Genomic DNA, 17,411 nt, shown 5'->3' with positions numbered 1-17,411 from the left:
CTTGCAATTAGAGATTCAACTCTCTGGTTCTACATGAATTCATAAAAAGTAAAACACTTGGTGGCCAGCCGTGGTGGCTCATGCCTGTAATTCCAGCACTTTGGGAGGCCAAGGCGGAGAGATCATCTGGAGGTCAGGAGTTCGAGACCAGCCTGACCAACATGAAGAAACCCTGTCTCTACTAAAAATACAAAAATTAGCTGGGTGTGGTGGTGCATGCCTGTAATCCCATCTACTTGGTAGCTTGAACCCGGGAGGGGGAGGTTGCGGTGGGCCAAGATCATGCCACTGCACTCCAGCCGGGTCAACAAGAGCGAAACTCTGTCTCGAAAGAAAAAAAAAGTAAAACACGTTTGTTTTTAGAAAATAATTTAGTGTAATCACATTAAAAGCATGGAAACAGTTGGAGAAGGAGCAAAGTACTGACAAAAGACTCACCTTAAGTATTTGTCTAGTATATAAATATATCAGAACTAACAGAAATTTATTACATATGCAATATTTATATAGTCGTCTATGATGATAATAGGCTTTACACTTCACAACACAGAATCACATTATAGAAACCTCAGATTCATGCATACTCACCTCTGCTGTCATTCTAGCAAATAAGTCAGGAGGAATATTCCCACAGAGGACATTTTTCCTTAAATTTGGATTTTTTGCATCTTTAAGATTTGATATCCTACTTCGTACTCTATTTTTGTATTTCATGTCTGTATTCCTTATTTCTTGGTATATAGGTACCAGGCCATTAAGGAAAAAAAGGCAAAATTATAAAAGTAAGATCACTTTTTTTTCCCATTCTGCCAAAGTAAGAATTCCTGACGCCGGGCACGGTGGCTCATGCCTGTAATCCCAGCACTTTGGGAGGCTGAGGCTGGTGGATCACGAGGTCAGGAAATCGAGACCATCCTGGCTAACATGATGAAACCCCATCTCTACTAAAAACACGAAAAATTAACCGGGCATGGTGGTGAGTGCCTGCAGTCCCAGCTACTCGGGAGGCTGAGGCAGGACAACCACTTGACCTGGGAGGCAGAGGTTGCAGTGAGTTGAGATCAGGTCACTACACTCCAGCCTGGGCAACAGAGCGACACTCCATCTTAAAAAAAAAAAAAAAAAAAAAAAAAAAAACCCGAAATTTCTAAGCAATTCACAACAACTGTTTCCAATTTAGAGTATGTTAAAAACAAGGTATTATATCTAATTCCTTGAGCTGTAATTGGCAAATAATAGTGATATTACTTTTACACTGTAAAGTAGTTGTTTGCTTGTTTTGAAGGCGGGTAGAAAGAGTCTCACTCTGTCACCCAGGCTGGACCTTAGCTCACTGCAATCTCCACCTCCCAGGTTCAAGCAATTCTCCAAACTTAGCCTCCCCAGTAGCTGCTGCAATTATAAGCACCTGCCACCACACCCGGCTAATTTTTCTATTTTTAGTAGAGACGGGGTTTCACCATGTTGGCCAGGCTGGTCTCAAACTCCTGACCTCAGGTGATCCACCCGTCTCGGCCTCTCAAAGTGCTGGGATTATAGGCGTGAGCCACCGCACCCAGCCTAGTCATGTTTTATGTCCTAAATGTTTAGTGCAGCAGTATGCAAGTCAACCGGGTTTCAAAAAGTAACTCAAGTACTCAACATGAGAAAGCACATGTTTGAAAAGGAGCTTGAACTTATTCAAGCTTTACTTGCCCAAATCCGAATTCTACTAAGGATCCTAAAAGTCTCTCTGGTCACACAGTTGCCGTAGGGTCTCAGAAGAGACCATTCAGCATGGCCGTGAGGGTTCATCTCCTCCCTCAGCTCAGCAGGAGCTACCTCAGCAGGCTCTTCTCCGTAGAAGAGGCCACTGCCAAAGCTGAACCCTGGAACAGCTCCCTTCCTAATAAGGCCATTTCCTCAACCAGGACAATCGCATGTTACACAGCCACCTAGATGTTCCCTGCCCCTACCCACACACAGTGCCCCTCTCCTGGAGCCCTTTCCCGGTGCTTAGCATCAACACGCTTCCTCTGGGATAACGAGCTCAGGTGACTGTGTGTGCTCTGAGGTCCCCCTAACTGAGAAGTCTTCACATTTACATGTGTGTGCTTTCCATGCCCTTTTGCACAACTTAAATTCAGACACTACAGTCTCAATCTACAAGGCAGAAAAATGCCATCGATACTGTACTTTTTTTTTTTGAGACGGAGTCTTTCTCTGTCACCCATGCTGGAGTGCAGTGGCGCGATCTCCGCTCACTGCAAGCTCCGCCTCCCAGGTTCACGCCATTCTCCTGCCTCAGCCTCCCGAGTAGCTGGGACTACAGGCGCCCGCCAACACGCCCGGCTAATTTTTTGTATTTTTAGTAGAGACGGGGTTTCACCGTGTTAGCCAGGATGGTCTCGATCTCCTGACCTCGTGATCCGCCCGCCTCGGCCTCCCAAAGTGCTGGGATTACAGGCTTGAGCCACCGCGCCCAGCTACTTTCCTTTTCAATAACAGGAAAAACAAGACAAATAAAATGACATAGATGTCCTTCTCCTTTCCAAGAAACCAATACAATCAAGATAAAAGTGAAGAATAAGACTTTGACTTCTATACCAACAGGAAAAATTAAGCTAGCAGATTACTTAAAACAATTATGACCCCTTGAAGTTGTGTGACACCAAGTGACCTTTCTGGCTCGTAGCAGAAGTAATAGATGTCACTCCTCGGCAGTAGTTTTGAAAGCCAGTATGCAATTTATCCATTTTACCTTCTGCCACATCACCACTCACAATGGCCACTCCACCTGCCTGGTCCTAGAGGACAATGACCCAAAGCCCAGAGTCCTCAGCTAGCCTGTGATGGACATATAGGACAAATAAATTCCTATTTGTCCAGTTTAATGTGTGAAAGAAACCTCTGTGGTGTTAAGCCACTGAAATTTCAAGGTTGTTACCACAATATAACATAGCCTGTCCTGCCAAGTACATAAAGTCAATCTTGGACACTCGTGTTTTGCTAGGAAAGCGAAATTCTTTAGGTTTTTGAGTTGCCAATGAGATACACCCAATGTTCTCGTGTATTTTGTAATCTCTTCTAATTATGTTACCGGTTTGCCTTCCTCGTTCTCAATCATATTTTCACTCTCCTGCTATCTGAAGCAATTTTACCAGGGATTTATATGTTTCAGTTTCCAAAGAGACAGGTCCTTCTAAACTTCACTGTTTCTAGTTCATTCAGCTTCAACATGAAGGAAAAAGTCTAGCGTGGTGGTCAAGGTCATGGGCTTGGAGCCAAATTCCCTACATTGGAATCCCAGCCTTGTCAGTGTCAGGCTATGTGATCTAGAACAATGACCGATCCTCTTCTGCTTCTGTTTTCTCTCTGTAAAATGGGATGAGAGCACCTAATTCATTGGAAGGACTACTGCATGTAAAACCGTGCCTGGCATTTGTATGTGTTCAATAAATATTACTTATTAAAAAAAACAATTATGAATATACACACAAAGGATATCTTCTTCAATTTGAGATCCTAATTCTTCCTCATCAGCTCCAATTGCAATGTAGTCATCTAAAAACAGGCATAAAGAATTGTCAAATTATTGTAACAGATTAAAAGAAAATTCTAATACCAGGTAATTAAACTGCATTCCTATTTCTTAAACCCCATTTGCCTGACATAAAGAAGCCGTTCAGTTTAGTTCATTAGAATCTGGTCACTTCGCTGCCTGCTAGACTCCTTTTCTGGGCTTCATCTGATACCCACAGTGCTCCTGCACTGATGACTCCTGATCCCTCAGGCACAGGAAGTAACTGATCTAGCAGGCAATTCATCTTTCGTAACTCCATAAATTCTGGCTGCTCCAGCAGAGAGGAGAGAAAGTTACAGAAAGAACTGTCTAGTCTCCTGTGACTCAGGCTTCAATGCAAATAAATCATTCATTTAATCTGCCAGTCACATATACAGACACACTCAGAAGACTCCTATACAAATATTCAAGAGGATAGAAGGAAATAAACCAGGAAGAAAAAATAGACAGTAAGGACATCAAAGTAGAAAGGGCAGAGTAAGGAGAAAAACAGGTCAAACTAGCCATGGTGCAGAATGAGAGAAAAGAAAAAGGATGAATTCGTATAAAATAATAAATATTCCTGTATATAAAACTTTAAAGACAAAATGTTACATGTTAAGACTGGATACTTTCAAACTAAATTAAGCTCCCATATATAAATCAAGACTCACCCCTCCTTTTTCTAACTAGAAAATGGAAAACGTTCATACTATATGTCATACTATTTAACGATTCAGTATTGTTAACTCTCAATATAAGATCAGGGTATATAGTTTGCAGATTAAATTGGGGGGAAACAAAAGATTTGTGAGAAAAAACTGTACATTACTATGAAATCAGGGAAAACATCCATGTATTAGAGGGAATCTATTTCTTACAATTACATAGTAATAAGCAAATGCCCCAGTATTCCTCCTCCTCTCCCCCTTAACAGACCCGTATCAGCAACAACTTCTCCCCAAGCTAAGCAGCAGTGGGTGGGCTATCCACAGGGTGACACTCATCAAATAGCAACATGGAGTTGGAGATGGCAGTGGTTGGTGGTGGTGACCAAAGGGCTGAGAAATAACATGCACTGGACTTACCCCCTGTTCGAAGAGCTGCAGCAAGCATCTCCCTACACTTCAACCGCACAGAATCAGAAGTGCTTGGTGCCCGAGGAAAGGATGAAACATAAGTATCTCGAGCATTTGTCTCATCCTTTCTGTTGCTTACATTGCCACTGGAAGTACTGAAATACACACAAACACCCCAAAAAGAAATCAAGAACAATCCTCTCAAAGTAACAATATTACTATCATGCTGTAAAAACAAAATTTGGGGCCTAAATAAATGACACAGTAGCTCAGTGACCTTTATGTGAGGGGGAAAAAAATTGCCTGCATACAGATTAAAAAGAAGTTAAAAATTTTACAATTTAGTAAAGAGACAAGTATGCCTTTTTTTAAACTAAACATTTTATGTTTGATTCTCATTTTAAATATTAAGCAATATTTTTAATAGAGAAAATACCCATTATAGCTCAGTACAATAAATGAAAAGCAATGATCTTGGTATAAGGAGAGGGATGAAGGGATGGGACCAGAGAATGACAGCTTTCTTTTTTGAGACGGAGTCTTGCTCTGTCACCCAGGCTGGAGGGCAGTGGTGCGATCTCGGCTCACTGCAAGCTCCACCTCCCAGGTTCACACCAGAGAATGACAGCTTTCAACCAAAACTAGAGACAGAGAGAGAGAATGCTTGAAAAACCCTGTTTCGCCGGGCATGGTGGCTCACACCTGTAATCCCAGCACTTTGGGAGGCCAAGAGAGGCAGATCACTTGAGGCCAGTAGAGTTCGAATCCAGCCTAGGCAAAATGGTGAAACCCCGTCTCTACTAAAAATACAAAAATTAGCTGGGCATGGTGGCACACGCTTGTAATCCCAGGTACTTGGGAGGCTGAGGCAGGAGAATCACTTGAACCCAGGAGGCAGAGGTTTCAGTGAGCCAAGACTGCACCACTGCACTCCAGCCTAGGTGACATAGCGAGACTCCAACTCAAAAAAAAGAAAAGAACAAAAAGAAAAAGGAAAACCTTGTTCCACTTAGACAGTGAGGTCCCCAGTGAGACAAATACCATGTGTACTGATGAGTCATGAGGCTATAAAATGGTGCGTTTCTCCCCAGAAACATCACCTCAATATGAACATTTAGGCAGTTTTATAATTTTCCGGTCAACCTAATCCTTTCAATTGCTTCTGAGTAGCTTCTTATGTTGGATTATCACTAAAATGGGTTCTTTCCAAAATAATCTTCATGATTACAATTAAGCTTTATCGCATTGAAGACAGCTGCCATAACTCTTTTCAAAGACTGATTAAATCATCCACCATCCATAGATGTGGCTTGCTGCAATGCTGCAAGAACATACTGCCTTGCCTTCTCTCCAAAACATAACCACTGTTAAACTTCACAAACAGGTGCCTGTGGGTAAGACGGTCATTAGTACCTTCTAAATTTAGTCAGTTCCTTTTTGAAGCCTTCACTGATTTCCCCCTGTATTCCCAAAATATTGATTCACACAGGTTTGTATATGATGACTTTTCATACATTTTTTTCTCTATCAGACTTGAGTTTCTCAAGAGCAAAAACTAGGATTTACTTTTCTTTGTATTTTCATTATGTAGCATAATGCCTGTCAGTGATAAACAAATGAGCAAACCAATGTTTAAAAACCCATTTATTTTTTTTTTTAAAGACTCCAGCCTGAGCAACTGAGCAAGACTTTTCACAATGGTGAACAGAGCAAGAGTTGTGCAGTGGTGCCATCACAGCTCATGCAGCTTTGAACTCCTGGGCTCAAGCAATCCTCCTGCCTCAGCTTCCTGAGTAACTAGGACTACAGGTGCATGGCACTATGCCCAGTTAATTTTAAAAATATTTTTTGGCCGGGCAAGCTGGCTCATGCCTGTAATCCCAGGAGTTCAAGAACAGCCCGGACAAAATAGTGAGACCCAGGGTCTACAAAAAGAGTTTTAAAATTTTGCCAAACATGGTGGTATGCACCTGTGTTCCTAGCTACTTGGGGGCTGAAGTGGGGGGCTCGCTTGAGACTGAAAGGTTGAGGCTGCAGAAAGCCTTGACTACGCCACTGCACTCTATCCTGGGTAAAACAGCAAGACTCTGTCTCCAAAAAAAAAATAATCCAACAAACAAATAAACCTTTTTTTTTGGTAGAGAAAGGGTCTATGTTGTCCAGGCTGGTCTCGAACTCCTGACCTCAAGTGATAATTCCGCCTCGGCCTCCTAAAGTGCATGAGCCACCGTGCCAGGCCCCAAAACTCATTTCTTTTCTTTTCTTTTTTTTTTGAGACAGAGTCTCACTCTGTCACCCAGACTGGAGTGCAGTGAAACAACCATTGCTTACTGCAGTCATGACACCCAAGCTCAGGCGGTTCTCCTGCCTCAGCCTCCCAAGTAGCTGGGACCACAGGCATGTGCCATCACACCTGTCTAATGTTTTTTATTACTTGTAGAGACAGGGCCTCCCTATGTTGCTCAGGCTGGTCTCAAACTCCTGGGCTCAAGTGATCCCCCTACCTTGGCCTCCCAAAAGTGCTGACATTTCAGGTGTGAGCCACCACACCCAGCCAAAAACCCACTTCTTAAACACTTTGATTAAATGCTTTTGCTTCTGTGTCTGTAGCCAAATGCTACACAGGAACCAAGGGAAACTGCCCATATGGACTGAGGGAAACTTTTCCTCACTAGTTTCACTACTGCTGGTCCCACTTCCTACATTCTGATCCTTCCTTTCTAAGCATTTAAACACATTACTTTCTCCTTAAATTCTTTTTTTTTTTTTTCTTGAGACGGAGTCTCGCTCTGTCGCCCAGGCTGGAGTGCAGTGGTGCAATCTCGGCTCACTGCAAGCTCCGCCTCCCGGGTTCACACCATTCTTCTGTCTCAGCCTCTCCGAGTAGCTGGGACTACAGGCGCCCGCCACCACGACCGGCTAATTTTTTTGTATTTTTTAGTAGAGAGAAGGTTTCACCGCGGTTTCCATCCTGACCTCGTGATCCGCCCGCCTCGGCCTCCCAAAGTGCTGGGATTACAAGCATGAGCCACCGCGCCCGGCCTCTCCTTAAATTCTTGCACCCAAAATATAAAATCCTGCTTAGCTACAAGCAACTTAAATTTAACCTTCTATCTTTCTTTACATGACTCCTCGAATTCGTTTCTCAATCCTTTTGTATTTCTGTGTGGGGGGGTGCGGGGAGGGTGTGTAGATAGATACCGATCAGTTACTTTATCAGACTTCACACACAGTACTTTTCTTTTGCAGACAGGCTCTATACCTACACGTCAAGCACGTAAAACTGATAAAATTATGACAACGAGAGGCCGGGCGCAGTGGCTCATGCCAGTAATCCCAGGACTTTGAGAGGCCAAGGTGGGTGGATCACTTGAGGTCAGGAGTTCGAGACCAGCCCGGCCAACATGATGAAACCCCATCTTTACTAAAAGTACAAAAATTACCTGGGTGTGGTGACATGCACCTCTAATCCCAGCTACTCGGGAGGCTGAGACAGGAGAATCGCTTGAACCTGTGGGGCAGAGGTTGCAGTCAGCCAAGATTGTGCCACTGCAATCCAGCCTGGGCAACAGAGCCAGAATCCGTCTCAAAAAAAAAAAAAAAAAAAAAAAAACAAGGCTGGGCGTGGTGGCTCAGGCCTATAATCCTAGCACTTTGGGAGGCCAAGGCGGGCGGATCACCTGAGGTCAGGAGTTCAAGACCAGCCTGACCAACATGGAGAAACCCCGTCTCTACTAAAAATACAAAATCAGCCAGGCGTGGTGGCGCATGCCTGTAATCCCAGCTACTTGGGAGGCTGAGGCAGGAGAATCCCTTGAACCCAGGAGGCAGAGGTTGCAGTGAGCTGAGATTGCGCCATTGGACTCCAACCTGGGCAGCAAGAGCGAAACTCTGTCTCAAAAAATAATAATAATAAAAATAAAATAATAAAAACAAAGACAACAAGAGACTGAGGAACTATTCCAGATTTAAGAAAACTAAACGGATATACATTAGAAAAAATTGCATAAACTTTATTAACAACTGCTGTTGAGGCCCACCTTTGACTTACCTCTTTTAGTATAGTTAATATGTTTAATATATATTTAATATAGTTAATACAAATACAAAAAACAGTGTACGAGACATTAACATTAACATGAAGAGTGCATGATCAATTTTGGGAAAATATTGAGAAACAAAGTTAAAATCAGTAGTAGCGTTAATGTCCTAAATACTTCAACACGGGCTGGGTGCAGTGGCTTACGCCTATAATCCCAGGACTTTGGGAGGCTGAGGCAGGTGGATCACCTGTGGTTGAGAGTTCAAGATCAGTCTGGCCAACATGGTGAAACCTCATCTCTATTAAAAATATAAAAATTAGCCAGGTGTGGTGGCATGCACCCATAATCCCAGCTACTCAGGAGGCTGAGGCAGAACCATCTGAATTTGGAAGGCGGAGGTTGCAGTGAGTTGAGATTGCGCCACTGCATTCCAGCCTGGGTGACAGAGCAAGACACTGTCTCAAAAATAAAAAATAAAAAAGCCCAGGCACAGTGGCTCACGCCTGTAATCCCAGCACTTTGGGACACTGGGGAGGGCGGATTACCTGAAATCAGGAGTTCAAGACCAGCCTGGCCAACATGGCAAAACCCCATCTCTACTAAAGACACAAAAATTAGCCAGGTGTGGTGGGTGCCTGTAATCCCAGCTACTTGGGAAGCTGAGGCAGGAGAACTGCTTTGAACCTCGGAGGTGGAGGTTGCAGTGAGCCGAGATTGCACCACTGCACTCCAGAGTGGGCGGCAGAGCAAGACTCTGTCTCAAAACAGGTATCTGGGCCCCTCCCCACCAGAATTCCTGATTCAGTAGTTACAGGACGAAGCCTGAGAATCTGTATTTCTAACAAGCTGTCAGGTTCTCTCCTCTTCCAGGGACCACACTTTCAAGAACCATTGCTTTAAATCAATGTTGACTATTAACCTACCAGCTTCCCAAGAACAGAGGAACGATTTCTATTTAACCAATTATGAGTAAGCAACATGTTCAATACTGCATAGTTATGAGATGTAACAGGAAAGAACACATGCAAAGGCCTCATAGGAGGTGAGGGACAATCTGAACTCTTTGTTAATGAACTTCACATTTTAAGTTCTTATAACAAATTGCTATATATATATAGATTTTTTTTAAGATAAGGTCTCACTCTATTGCTCAGGCTGGAGTGCAGTGGCATGATCTTGGCTCACTGCAACCTCTGCCTCCCGGGTTCCAGCAATTCTCCCACCCCAGCCTCCCAAGTAGCTGGGACTATAGGCACATGTCGCCACACCTGGCTTTTTTCTTTTTTTTTTGGTAGAGAAAGGGTTTCACCGTGTTGGCCAGGCTGGTCTCGAACTCCTAACCTCAAGTGATCCTCCCACCTCAGCTTCCCAAAGTGAGCCACCGTGCCTGGCCACAAATTGCTAAATTCAAAAGGAAGAAAAAAAGCATGCAAAGGAGAATGAGATCAAGGGCCAAAATAAATCTTAAAAAAAAAAAATGTGGTAAATAGAGGAAGTAACCATTTGAATCCCTAATCACTACCTCCATTATCAATTCTATCAGTGCCTACCCCAGCAATCCCATTCAATTAAACTTGTTGAGTACAATATAAATAACTTATTTATTCAATGTCTTCTACCTCTCAAATGTTCAAGAAATCTGAAAAAAAATAAATTAGAATACATGACTACATACATTTACTACTTCCATTTGATTAGAAAACAAAAAAAGGAGTGTAGATAGGGGAACATTAGACAGGGGAATTGATGCAGGAAGTAAAACTATGACTTTCAATATAAATAAATGTCTATACTGTGAAGTACCTTTCTTCTCTTGCCTCAGGGCTGTTCTGCGATGTAATTGCAGGTTCTTTTTTCTTTTCGTCAAGGTCTTTCTCAGTTGATGGCCCATCTGAAAATTATGAAATCTCTTAAGTTGCTAGCATTTGTAAAAACTAAAAACTAAAATATTGCATGTTAACAGGCTATTTGCACAACATGAACTAAAATCCTAAGTTTCCTACAAGTAGATGAAGTTTGCATAAGCTATTAGCACATGTACTATTTTTCACAATGCAAGTTCAGTCAACACTCGCAAATAAATTCCCTCATTTGGTAGGAACTACAAATTCACATGCCATGGGAACCTAAAGGGAGGAAAGTATATGGAACAAAGAGATGGGAAGAATATGGAAATATCTGCACTGTTACTTTAAAAATGAAAGCACAGGCCGGTACAGTGGTTCACGCCTGTAATTCCAGTACATTGGGAGCCTGTGGATCGCTTGAGCTCATGAGTCTGAGACCAGCCTGGGCAACATGACGAAACTCTGTCTCTACAAAAAATACAAAAATTAGCCGGGCGTGGTGGTGCACACCTGTAGTCCCAGCTACTTGGAAGGCTGAAGTGGGAGGATGGCTTTTGCCCAGCAGGTGGAGGCTGCAGTGAGCCAAGATCACGCCACTGCATGCCAGCCTGGGCAATAGAGCCAGACCTTGTCTCAAAATAAAGTCAAATAAAATAAAAATTAAAGCATATACAGCAATATTGTTTTTAATAAATTTCCATAAAGTTAGAAAATTTAAGGTGGTATCCAAAATATAAATAAATATTCCTGGGATGGTAAATAAAAAACACTTTCATAGAAAATACCTCAGGATGAGTAAGACCTACCCAGCACCTTCTCTATCTTAAATGATCTATAAAGTAATACAGAGTGCACAAGCTTTAAGACTTAAAGAGGTGGCTGGGCACAGTGGCTCATGCCTGTAATCCCAGCACCTTGGGAGGCCACAGCGGGCAGATCACAAGGTCAGGAGATCAAGATCATCCTGGTTAACATGGTAAAAAACCGTCTCTACTAAAAAAAATACAAAAAAATTAGCCGGGCGTGGTGATACGCGCCTGTAGTCCCAGCTACTCAGGAGGCTGAGGCAGAAGAACAGCTTGAACCCGGGAGGCGGAGGTTGCAGTGAGCCGAGATCATGCCACTGCACTCCAGCCTGGGCGACAGAGCGAGACTCTGTCTCAAAAAAAAAAAAAAAAAAAAAGAGGTAAGCAATGAGATATGAAATAAGGTACATAAAAATAGGTTGAGTCAGTGCAATATTTCAACAGCCCAAAGAAACATTCACTTTTAAATCAATCAACACAGTCTTAAATTTTAAAACTGGTGCCTGCCTGGGGCCGAATGTGGTGGCTCAGACCTGTAAACCCAACACTTTGGGAGGCTGAGAAGGGTGGATCACTTGAGGTCAGGAGTTCAAGACCAGCCTAGCCAATATGGTGAAACCCTGTCTCTACTAAAAATACAAAAATTACCTGGGCATGGTGGCGTACATCTGCAATCCCAGCTGAGGCTGAGGCAGGAGAATCATTTGAACCTGGGAGGAGGAGGTTGCAGTGAGCCGAGATTGTGCGACTGCACTCCAGCCTGGGTGACAGAGTGAGACTCTGTCTCAAAAAAAAAAAAAAAAAAATCGGTGTATGCCTGTAGTCCCAGCCACTCAGGAAGCCCAGGCAGGAGGAATGCTTGAGCCCAGGAACTTGAGGCTGCAATGAGCTATAACTGCACCACTGCACTCTAGCCTGGATGACAGAGTGATACCCTGTCTCAAAAAAACAAAACAAAAACAAAACACATAGCCTTGAAGCTAAGTTCAGAAAACATTTGGGTCTACTGTACAAACTGGTGTACAAAGTACACCAGTTAAGTACATTTTGCTCCCTACATAAGCAATAAAAGCTACATAAAGAATTCTTTCAATTCTTCACATCTCTCTGTATAGAATATAGAAGAAACTATATCCAACTGGATAGCAGAATCACCTAAGGAGCTTTTAAACATATCCTCATGCCAAGCTCCAAACCAGATCCATTCAATCCAAATCTGTGGCAGTGAGGCGCAAGCATCATTATTTTTTAAAGTTCCTTAGACAACTCTAATATATAGTTATCTGGATGAGAATCACTGATAAGAGAATGGTTGAAATCACAACTGTAGAACTCATCTTGTAAAGTTGAAGTGTGTCAAACCTAAAACACAATTGCCCTCTGATAAAACATGCACATACACTTTAGTTTTCACATAATTTTACTGCTCCTTGTTATTCTCAATAATTACCTTGAAGGCTCAAATCCCAAAGATGCTATAGTACTGTAACACTGAAAACAAAGATTAATAATGACACATGGCAAGGACTAAGAAATGGTCCAAAAGTAATAGGGTAGAAAGCATTTAAAAGGGAAAACTGATATAACAATGAAATATGATCCAGCAAGGATCCAATGCTGCCAAAGGGACAGCAGAACTATCTCACACACTGCTCTGGCACAGTGATTTAGTACAATCCTTTTGGAAAGCAGAGCAGTAAGAGGCATGAACAGCCTCAGAAGCATCCCTACTATCTGATACAGTGTTGTGGGCAACACACCCCAGCTAGCAGGGAAGGAAGTGCTCCAGCTCTGAACTCCAGCTGTCTGCAATCAAGTCCCAGCTTGGCTATTCACCACCGATTCAACTGTGTGCAAGGTATTTAACCACTCAGTGCCTCAGATTCCTCATCATAAAGTGGGAGATTATAATAGCACCTACCAAACTGGATTGTTGTGAGGATTAAATGCATTAATACAGGTCAATGCTTGGCATATCTTAAGTATTCAACAATGTGCTACCTAGTAGCAGTAGTAGTAAATGTAGAAATCTAGCTAACAATGTAAAGAAAAAGCTTTAGGCAGAAAGATGTCCATCAAGACATTAGTTACAACCGCCATAAAGTTAAAAACAACAACAAATCTAACAACAGGCAAGTGATCAACTAAAATATGGTATAGCCAACTGACTAAATTATTCTGAAACCAATAAAAATAATAGTTATGATAGAAAACAAAATATTTCCATTAAAAAAGGTAATATAAACTAAGTACACACACAGCATAGGTAAAATTATAGTGGGGTAAAATTTATGCGAATTAAATTTGAATAGTAATGTATTACAATCCATTGTACAGAAAAGGAACCTGCGAGTCTACACTAATAGACAAATAGTTAAAGGGCAAAAAGAAGGTGGGTTTTTTTTGTTTTTTGTTTTTTTTTTGAGATGGACTCTCACTCTGTTGCCCAGGCTGGGGTGCAGTGGCGCGATCTCGGCTCAGCGCAAGCTCCGCCTCCCGGGTTCACGCCATTCTCCTGCCTCAGCCTCTCAAGTAGCTGGGACTACAGGCGCTCATCATCCCACCTGACTAATTTTTTTGTATTTTTTTAGTAGAGACGGGTTTTCACCGTGTTAGCCAGGATGGTCTCAATCTCCTGACCTCGTGGTCTGCCCGCCTCAGCCTCCCAAAGTGCTGAGATTACAGGCGTGAGCCACCGTACCTGGCCAGAAGGTTCTTCTTCTAACAGAATGATTTTATAAGTATTGAAGCAGAGGAGTCAGAAAAATCACAATTTTGCAACTACCACTACAAAGATTGGTTTGAGCAAAAAATCAATGGATCCTAAATTGGGAAGGGAGGAAAAAGATTTGTTAAGGTGTAAGACAGTTTCAGGATCTTAAAAGTGTCTCCCACAGAATGGCTATTAGCTACAAGAGGAAAAACAATACACTATACAGTGTAGCTTTGACTGGATTCTCAAAATTACCATCAATCACTCTGGATATGATACCTTGAGAAGGACATAACATGCTTAAACAGTATTCCAACTGCGGATGCACAACCTGATCTAATCATGAGAAAAAAGCAGGTACACCTCAAATACGGAATATGCTGTTAAAAACAAACGAGGGGCCAAGCGCGATGGCTCACGCCTATAAACCTAACACTTTGGGAGGCCAAGGCCGGTTGGATGGCTTGAGCACAAGAGTCCAAGACCAGCCTGGGCAACATAGTGAGACTCTGTCTCAAATCAATAAATAAATAACAAAGGAGGGCAGAGGTGGATGCTTGCAGTTCCAGCTACTCAGGAGTCTGATGTGGAAGACTGCTTGAACTCAGGAGTTGGAGGTTAGCCTAGGCAAAATAGCAAGACCCCTATCTCAACACAAAACAAAAAAAGTGGCAGGGAAGGGGGTGGATAGGGCTATAAACCTGCTTCAAGGATACAACTTAAAAATGTGGGAAATTCTGCCTTGAATATATTTCCTAGTTTACTTTTAAACCAAAATCCAATTCTACTTTGCATTCATTACAACTGGTCATTTTCTGCATATTGTATAACATATCCAAGTTCTATTTTTTAAGCCCATTATGAATTTGATAAAAATCTGATTTGCACGAAAGTATTTTAAAATACACATTAATGATGGTTACATGAATGTATATATAAGATAAGACAGCTCAGAAGGATACAGGCCCCCACACATAACACTAGCGTCAGTAAAAACTGATGAAATATGAATAAGGTCTGTAGATTGTATCAGTGTCAATTTCCTGGTTGAGATTCTGTATATGAGAGTTATGTAATATTGACCATAGGAGGAAGCTGGATAAAGGGTACATGAGACCTTTCTGCACTTTTTTTTTGTAGTAATTTTCTGTGAGTCACTTATTATGTCAAAATAAAAAGTTAAACTCCACATATTCAGGAGGCATACATGCTTTCTTCTATAGGAAATGACCTTGTTTCTTTTAGCCCTACTTGAGGCAGGGGACTAGGAATGAGGGGGAAGGGACAGGATATATACACACACATACATAAAATTTTAAAGCATGGCCCACAACAGTAATTTTTTTTATTGGGTTTGTGCAATTAATGTGAAAGACAAAATTGCGTTTAATTTTCTTTCCTTCCAAATTTGACTTTTAGGAAATATATCAACAAAAAATTGACAGCCCCAAAATAAAATTTAAGGGGAGGGAATTCATATTTGTTGGGCTAGGACCCTATGTGCATTTCCTACACAGGCGATAATTGATAGTGAAAGATCACAGACCAAAAACAAAGAAAAAGTAAAATCATGAACCCAAGTAAACAGGTTGGTCTTCAAATGAGAAAGGAACATTTCTGCCTTGGGGGAAAAACAAAGGACAAGGGGTACCTGTATTCTTCAAAATGTCAATTTCATAAAAGATAAAGAAAAGCTTAAGAATGATTTCAAATTAGAAAACTAGCTATGTGAGGCCAGGCATGGTGGCTCACGCCTGTAATCCCAGCACTTTGGGAGGCTGAGGTGGGCGGATCACGAAGTCACGTGATCGAGACCACCCTGGCTAACATGGTGAAACCTCATCTCTACTAAAAATACAAAAAATTAGCTGGGCGTGGTGGCGGGTGCCTGTAGTCCCAGCTACTCGGGAGGCTGAGGCAGGAGAATGGCATGAACCCAGGAGGCGGAGCTTGCAGTGAGCCGAGACTGCACCACTGCACTCCAGCCTGGGCAACAGAGTGAGACTCAGTCTCAAAAAAAAAAGAAAACTAGCTATGTGATCCTGAACTGGATTTTTTCCTGGAGGTGGAAAAACAAAAGAACTATAAAAAACATTATTGGGACAACTGACAAACCTGAACATAAACCATAAAATACTATACCAATGTTAAATTTCCTAAATTTCTTATACTATGATTCCATTAAAAAATAAGCTTGTAGTAAGGAAATACACACAGGTATTTAAAGGGTAAAAGAGCATGATATATTCAACCCACTTTCAAATGGTTCAGAAAAAAATAATTTGTGTGTGTGCAAATAAGAGAAAGAAAAAGAGAGAATATGATAAAACAAATATGGCAAATATTAAAAACTGATGATATGGATAAAGGATACGGCATTCTTTTCATCATCCTTGCAAGTTTTCTGTAAGTCAAAAAATTTCAAAAACCATTTCAAAAGGTATCCACAACCTTTCCCTTAAGAGAAAATTCTTCTTACTGAAACCGAGTTTGTCCAGTTGTGTCAAAAGTTAAGAAAGCCAAATTTGACTGGCCTAAAAGGCAAAAAAAACCCTAAAGATCAAATTAACTCCCCTCGCCTTTATTACGAGGCACTGCTTTCAGTGTATCTAGATTCACTAAGAAAAAAATGTAACCATTAACTAACCATAAAATGTAACCATTAACTGTTTGAATAAATCACAACATCATACATGTATGTAAGGGAAGATCAATGATACCTAATAATTTTTTCCAGGATTTGATGAGAGACTTTGCTAAAGATGTAACTTCTTCATCTGTACTCTGCTTGCGAATAGCATTAACTGACATTCCGATTCTTGTGGACTGCAAGGCAATAACAAAAAAATTATGTAAACCAATTTTATTTTAAACAAATTAGTATTTCACTCACATTCTTTTCTTTCCCAGATTCCTGTTTCCGTTTTAGAATTTTAAAACTTCAATTTTTGGATCCTTATAATAGCAAACTATATTAAGATACATACATCTTCAGATCAAACACTAGACTCATTAATGTTCTTATCATCAAGATCTAGAAGCATAAAACTCACTACTATAATAAGTCTGGTTAACAAGAAAAATGAAATCAATCTTTCCACAAGGGAGAAGTGAAGATAAATGAGGATAAAACATAAAATGTTGTATATAAGTCAGGCTGAAGCAATCATGCCTAATACGTGCATTTCTTTGTTTCTATACATTCTTCTACATGGATTACTACATAGAGCACCAGCTGCAAATTATTATGAGGATATCCAAACAAAAACTACCACCTATTCAGGTTTAAAAGGCTTTATTTTGCCAGGAACCAGCATATAATCAGAGACATTAAAATGCACTTCACAAAATACAGGTAAAATTTAACCTGTGATAATTACGT

General features: G+C 41.4%; 1 protein-coding gene across 1 annotated transcript in view; it reads right to left on the bottom strand.

Moving 5' to 3' along the window:
• TCEA1 (transcription elongation factor A1) overlaps window positions 1–17,411 on the bottom strand; it is a 57,470-nt gene that overhangs the window by 17,040 nt on the left and 23,019 nt on the right. Inside the window, exons 3-7 of the mRNA XM_032759773.1 lie at window positions 16,750–16,855; window positions 10,467–10,554; window positions 4,630–4,775; window positions 3,487–3,543; window positions 589–743 (exon numbers count right to left, since the gene is read on the bottom strand). Of these exons, the coding sequence (XP_032615664.1) occupies window positions 589–743; window positions 3,487–3,543; window positions 4,630–4,775; window positions 10,467–10,554; window positions 16,750–16,855 (552 nt within the window). The remainder of the gene's footprint in view (window positions 1–588; window positions 744–3,486; window positions 3,544–4,629; window positions 4,776–10,466; window positions 10,555–16,749; window positions 16,856–17,411) is intronic.

This window comes from Hylobates moloch, unplaced genomic scaffold (genome assembly GCF_009828535.3).
Source record: "Hylobates moloch isolate HMO894 unplaced genomic scaffold, HMol_V3 SCAFFOLD_9, whole genome shotgun sequence".
NCBI lineage: Eukaryota > Metazoa > Chordata > Mammalia > Primates > Hylobatidae > Hylobates > Hylobates moloch.
The sequence above is the reverse complement of the archived record's forward strand: the minus strand, read 5'-3'. Positions and strand labels throughout refer to the sequence as shown.